The sequence below is a fragment of the Lytechinus variegatus genome, chromosome 8 (genome assembly GCF_018143015.1).
Source record: "Lytechinus variegatus isolate NC3 chromosome 8, Lvar_3.0, whole genome shotgun sequence".
NCBI classification, from domain to species: domain Eukaryota; kingdom Metazoa; phylum Echinodermata; class Echinoidea; order Temnopleuroida; family Toxopneustidae; genus Lytechinus; species Lytechinus variegatus.
This window is the reverse complement of record NC_054747.1, coordinates 25,211,420-25,218,778: the sequence shown is the minus strand read 5'-3', so window position 1 is coordinate 25,218,778 and position 7,359 is coordinate 25,211,420. Positions and strand designations below refer to the sequence as shown.

The window sequence follows — 7,359 nt, the reverse complement described above, 5'->3', positions numbered from 1 at the left end:
ACGAAATGGTAATTGGACCATGTGGATAGTGGACCAACTGATGGTAGACGAAATGATATTAGACCATGTGGGTAGTGGACAAAATGGCAGTGGACGAAATGGCAATAAACCCTTAATAGCTTATAACGCCTCCAAAGTCAACATAGATATAGGCCAATTAGGTCGAGGGGAATCCCCGACAATGAGGTATTACTCCAAATACGTCGCAGCTTTCAATATAAAGAATATGCTAGAATATCGGAAGTGACATAAAATGACAGGGGAAAAACTCACTGGCGGAAGCAACCACAACAATGCATAGCGCTCTGAGGTTTAATGTTTAATCTATAAATGAATGAACCAGCCAGTATTCAGTTCTATGTGTGGATGCAGATCGATTGGAACCATGTATTGTACTTTCAGTGAGGTTTTAATTTGGAATGTTGAGATTCTTGAACTTCGGTTGATCGCCTAATCTGGATTGGAAACTATCCTACAAAAAGGGTTCTGACAAGTCTCTTTGAAATTCCGACCTTGTTGCCAATAGGCCTACCAATCAAACGTTACATGATTTCAAGTTCATTTCCCACCTTCAAAATAACTTACAAAACGGGGAATTAAACAGTGAACCTTTTCCACCGGACTAGTATTACGAACCCTCCTCTCCCGCCTCCTCTATACCTCTCCCCTCCTTCCGCAAAAAAAAAACAAACTAACTTTTTTCCAAACGTTTCTGCAACCGTGAACAAAATCTGAATTTTCATTCCACGAAATATCCAAGAAGTAACAATAAATGGCTTCAGGACAAGGACCAGTTATTGGGATCCATTTTGGAACTTCATGCTCTTGTGTTGGAGTCTTTCAGAGTGGGATGGTGGAGATCATTCCCAGTAACCATGGAAACAGGACCACGCCCAATTACGTTGCTTTCACGGATACAGAGATACTGATCGGAGAAACAGCCAAGAATCAGATGCCTTGGTAAGTTTGTGATGCCATCGGATATACATTTGTTCTAACATCTAGACTTGGAGTTAAATTATTGCCCTTGGGTTAATTATCAATTGAAGATCCCTTCTCAGAAAAGTGCAATGCTTTTTTTCTCGACGGAATTTCGGGTCACTGCAACAGTTTCAACAGACTATGTGGCGTTAAGTTGTGTGTATGTTTTTTATTATTAATATAACTTCCTCATTAATCAGTTTGATTGAAGAGTATATGGAGAATCTTAATTTGAGTTTTATATACAGATTATAAGTTTAGTTCCTTAATTTAGATTTTTGCTGTTGTACCCGGATTCTGTTCTGTATTTTTTTTTTATCCCTTCGTGATCATAAGTTGTTAAAGAAATGTGAGCAGATTAATTCTAATGTTACATTTGAAATTCATATATATTCCTTTTCTCACCATGTTAAAATGTTTATGTGTAAACTTGAAACAATTAAGTTTTAGTGATGTCATGTTATATATATATATTTTTTACATGTGATATGAAAAAGAAATAAATATGATTTAAAACAAAAAAATAGACTATGTGGTTTGATAAACTGTCTATGTAATGAGACAAAGATTCTTTTAGTGAAAAATAATATGACAGAGTGATCTTTGTTCCCAATCAGACGATATTAATCATGGGTGTCGATTTGTGTTGTGAATCAATTGTTCAAGCGAAGATGATCTATTGTTTCATCCCCCGCTTGAATAGCTTGACGTCTCGGATCGACACCAGTGAAATTAATAGGAAACCTTTGGGAGGGTCTTGCCATGATGGCATAGACTGTAATCTCTAATTTCTAAGAGTTGGACAAGTCTGCGGTTAAAGGACCTTGCATGAAAATTTGTTTTCTTCTTTTACCTATCTATTCAGGAATCCAAAGAATACAATATTCGATATCAAGCGTCTGATTGGTCGGCAGGTTGACGACAAGGATTTGCAGTCTGATGTGAAACACTGGCCCTTCAAGTTCAAAGAAAAGGCTGGCAAACCTATGCTGGAAGTGGAATATCTAGGACAAACCAAGACACTTTCACCTGAAGAAGTTTCTTCCGTTTTGCTTGCAAATCTGAAGGAGACAGTAGAAGCCTTCCTTCACCAGAACGTTAGTGATGCCGTCATCACTGTTCCTACTTATTTCAGCGATTCTCAGCGAATTGCTACCAAGAATGCATGCACAATGGCTGGCTTGAACGTTCGCAGGCTCCTCAACGAGCCAACGGCTGCCGCCCTGGCCTACGGACTCGAGGAGGTCTCTGATGGTCAAGAGATGCGCGTTCTTGTTTTCCATCTAGATCAAAGTGAAGTTGGTGCCTCACTCCTTCTTATTGAAGATGGGATATTCGAGGTCGTGACGTCAGAAAGAGACGCGCATTTCGGCGGAGAGGACTTCAATAGAAGAATAATCGACCATCTTGTCAATGTATTTCAGAAGACGAATGAACAAGACTTGAGTACGAACCACAGGGCATATCGACGCCTTCGTAACGCAGCGGAAAAAGCAGTAGACCGATTGTCAAGAACCACGCACGCTAGCATAGAAATTGACTCACTTCATGGAGGCATCGACTTCTGCACTAGCTTAAGCAGAGTAATGGTCAAGGAATTGTGCTCAGATCTCTTTAAAATGTGTCTGCAAGTTGTCGAAAGTATCCTGATGAAGGCGAAGATTGATAAGAAGGACATTGATAGAATAATCCTAGTTGGTAGATCAATTCCAAATATCCTTCGGACACTTCAAGATTTCTTTGGAGGTAAGAAAATCGATTCATCTATCAACCCAGAGGAAGTTGTGGCCTATGGAGCCGCGTTGCACGCAGTCAATGTGTCTATGATCAAAGACATTGTATGTTTCCACGGGGTCCCTCTTTCCCTCGGTATCAAGACAGCAGATGGGGTAATGAAAACAATCATTGCTAGAAATACATGGGTACCAACAAGAGCCTCGAAGAGATTCAGCACCTACTCAGACAACCAGTCAGAAGTGTCCATACAGGTGTTTGAAGGGCAGAGAGCATTGGCCAAAGACAACAATCGCCTCGGCCAATTTGTGTTGTCTGGAATTCCCCCAGCTCCTCGTGGTGTCCCAACCATAGAAGTTACTTTCGACATTGATGCTAATGGCATATTGTCGACTACTGCCAAAGATGTCCTGACGGGACAGAGCAATGGAACAACCATTTCTAATGAGAGGAGGTTGTCCAAAGAGGACATTGAACGCGTACTGAAGGATGATAGAGAGCCCAAAGATGAAGACGTTGTCCTGCAGAGAGACGTGTCCTCTCAGAACCTCCTTAAGGATGACGCCCTCAACGACAGAATTATCTTTGAAACCGTTGCTAAACTCTAATGAATGAAAGGTCCTTGGCAAACAGGCGGAAGGCAATGTCGTACTCCAAATGTGTTTAATATTGCATTTCAGTTGTTGTTACATACTTTGAGTCGTAGTAAAGCACTTCTTCTTCTGCTGAAAGGAATGTAATTAGCAAATTGCAAATTGAAAGTATCTTAGACGAATTTGGCTTTAACCCTAAAATTACATAGGGGAAATACTGACATCCCATTTGACCATTCGTTAAGAAACCTAGCAAAGTATAAGAGGCCTGTCTCAATACGCAATGGACAGCATGCACCAGTGCATTTGAATAGGGGGCGGGGCAACATCACCTTATAATATTGTAGGACCTGTATCAAGTGTGACTTTTTTTTAAAATAAAAAAGTGGGTACAGCGTACTTCATGATCAAGCCATCTATATATAGAGCAGCCTCCCTGTTCACCAATTTACCCTTTTTTTTTTTTTATCAAGCTCTGAAAAAAAACCCATACAAGATAATGGCCCTCTCTCCCTATGTAGTCTGCAGGCACAGACCCTGATTGAAACTTTGATCAACAAGTGGGTCTCCACGCAAAGACTAGCAAATACAGAACTTGCTGTTTCAATTCGGGCCTTCAGTACACAAGGCATGAGTAGGCTGAAATTCGGACCCTTTACTCCAGTGAAATGTTTGGTTTGCCCAGCAGACTAACTCTGTCCCCTATAGCCCAATTATCAATGAAATATGTTGAATTATATCGTGTATGTATAATAGTCGTCAAAATTGTGGATTTGCTTGATTTCTAGTTTGATCCTGGATGTCATATTAATACGAGCAAGTGAGGAAGTTCAGTTTTTCGGACAACTATATTCATTTCATTAAAAAAACGAATGTTCGAAATCAGTAACATATCAATTTGTTGTGTACAAAAAACGCTCCTCTTTTTAGGCATAGAAATGGGACGTTTAACGCACAGTCACTAATACGCGCCCCTGTCTTCGCATCGTGCAGGCAGTCTCCGTGTATAGTGACGGGCTGCTACATTGCGGTGCAGGGGTGTTCAACTTACATATCGAGCGCACTCAGCTGCGTGTTTTCACTTCTCCTTTTCTTGTCATTTTTCCTCGCATTACTTGTTTTCATGAATTTCCCTCTCACTTTCCTTGTTTTCTCACTCGATCCCTTCAGTTTTGTAACTCTTCTTGATCACTTGCATTCATTGGCACACCCCCCGGTCAAAAATGGTACGGTCCTATCCAACATACACTCAAGTCGTCGCTGTACGAATAATGAAAACTTGCAAAATTCTTCACGCGCTGCGTTGCATAGCTATGCGTGTGTACTGTGTACACACAATGCCATCGGCTGAATCCGCCAAACTATAGTGACCAATTATTGCAAAAGCTTTTGCAAATGTGAAAAGTGACAGAGGTTTTTTTTATCCAATCATAATAATTCTTAGGTATTCGCAATCTACAGCATTTTCTGCAAAATGTCTTTTTTTGATAGGGTCTATTGTGACGTATATATTTTTTTACAACAATGTGAAGTTGCACCAAACGTTTCGTTTCCAGCACTTGCCCATTGGCTCATGTACAAATGGATTTCCAAAATCATCAAGAAAGGTTCCAAAAACCTCAAAAGTGACAGAACTTAATTTGACTAAAATTAAATGAAAATCATATCATGTTCAAGGTGAGAATCTGCTCTATTCTATTCTGTTTTGATAGATCACCTTGTTGACGCGTTTGGGAGATATCTTGGCAAATCCGTCAAAAACGGCGTATTTTCTATTATTCTCCATAGGGAAATAATTTAACACGCTACGCAGTGCAAAAAAGGAGCGCAAACAAATTGATATGCTATGTTTGAAAAGTCATTGTATCAACTAATTTATTGAATTTGCCTGTTTTCCTTAAATCATCTTCATATCTTATATACCAGACCGTTTATAATACTTCCTGATATATTGAATGATCAAACACCGATGACCAAACACCGATGCACTTCTACAAAAAAATTATCAAAAGAAGTTCCCGCAGCAGAGTCTCGAGAACATCTGTGATCTTACCAGATTGCATAATCGTACAGGAAATTGGTATTTGGTGTATGGAATCTTACAAATTTCCTTCAATAAAACACCATTCCCTCCTTTTAAACAGATCTGTTCTGTTAAATTGCAGAAAATTCCTGGTTTTATGAATGCTTCTGTTATAACTTTTTGCAAAATTTTCTCCTTTTTTCTGTAAAATTAGGCCTTATTTACAGTGTATAAACCGATCGATCCGGGCAGAAATATAGGCATATTGTCACTGTGTCTCTTGCCTTATATTGGTTTGTTTCGTTGTCAGCTTTAATATATTGTATATGTCAACTCTATTACGTCGACTAAAATACAATTTGAAAAACAACAACAAAAGCAAAAACAAAAAAAGTTGTCCATAATCAGATATAATCAAGTTTGGGGTAATTTAAAGCTAGATAAATTAGCACTGCATTAAATCAATTATACCCTTACCATAATTTAAGTAGAATTTTTAATATCACAATTCATTTCATTTATTTCATTTTCAACAAAATATAAATCAAATAAATACAATCATAACAAGTCAACATCATAAAAATATATATGAATGTCATAAAATCAACTTGAGAAAGACATGTTATAAAACAGTTACATATGAAATAATCATGCGTAAAGAAATTGTGATTTATAATTTGTGAAAATGGAGGATCCCACTAAAAAGCTAGGCTTGTATATTGTGGGCTCCTCAAAATCTGAAAAACGAGAAATAAATTTTACATATTCAAATCAAATCAGAAACCATGAGAGCCAACAGGAGACATCATTAAAAGAAAATATCAAATAATGAAATAAGAAAATTACGCAAAAAAAACCTCAGGAATGAGAAAATATAGAAAGAAAGCGAATGAATGAAAGAGAGAGAGAGAGAGAGAGGGGGGGGGGGGGGGGGGGGAGAGAAGAATGGGGGGTGAGGAATGAATGTGAGAACTGCATATGAACTAGGCCTAAAGAGAGAGGAGTGAAGACAAGAAGCAAAGTAGCGCATGACTGAAAAGGAACTGTGAATAAAGATAAAAATCTGTGATGATGTATTTTTCAGACTTGATTGTAGGATTGTAGGATTCCAAAGCACATGACCGCCAATGTTCCCCAATATATTTTTGTACTAAAATATGCTAATTGAAAATATTCATTTTGTATTGTTTCGATTACATAATAATAAAAAAACATTCTTTATATTTATATTGTTCACGTTTTGTAAGTATTTAGTGAAACCACGCCTTTTTCTTTTTTTTATTTTCCTCTTCATTCAGATATGATACAAAACTTAAAAATCCTTTCAGATTATCTAAACACTAAATAAAAAATATAGAGGATAGAAATCAACTGCATGAGAAAGCTATGACAATGTCAAGTTTATCCTAATTTTCCTAAAAAAAGGGTTATAATAAGGGGTCATGTCTAAAGTTTTAGCATTTGCCAAGAAATTTACACAGCAAAAACTGTGGTGTTAACCGGTATTCAAAAGAGGACCAAATCAGTTACCGGTGTTGAATTGACAGTGTTAGTTTAACACCTATTAGGTATACCTTTAATTGTTACATTTACACTCTTTGGTGTTATGTTCAATCTCTACGGGGGGTGTAATTTCAACACCTCAGGGTGTGGTCCTCTATTAACACCCCGGATTAACACCACCGTTTTTTACAACGATTTTACAACGATTTTACAACCGTGTACAACGATATTGTAGGTCTGTTTTAATCAATTAATGTTGACAACCTCTTAGATGCAATGTAGGGATATTTTTTTTAAGAAAGTTTTAAAACTTTCTTTTGTAATCGTGTAACTTATTGTTTTTCTCCATAGTGGGTCGAAATATTTTTTTTAGAGTTCGAGTATACATGTACTATCGTCATTTAAAAGGGGAAATTCCCCGAATCTTCTAGGCTGTCGTGACGTAAGATGAGATTGTACTCATTTTTCTTACGCCAGCGTGTATATATAGTAAAAGAGAGCCATTGGACGAGTACAGCATTATTT

At 37.7% G+C, this 7,359-nt stretch overlaps 1 protein-coding gene across 1 annotated transcript; it reads left to right on the top strand.

The window, feature by feature from the left end:
* The first annotated feature begins 216 nt into the window (after nt 1–216).
* LOC121420235 (heat shock 70 kDa protein IV-like) lies at nt 217–4,190 on the top strand. The gene is made up of 2 exons (XM_041614797.1): nt 217–960; nt 1,847–4,190. The coding sequence occupies exons 1-2, from the start codon at nt 773–775 to the stop codon at nt 3,321–3,323; spliced, it is 1,665 nt and encodes a 554-aa protein (XP_041470731.1). The 5' UTR covers nt 217–772; the 3' UTR covers nt 3,324–4,190.
* The last annotated feature ends 3,169 nt before the right edge of the window (nt 4,191–7,359 follow it).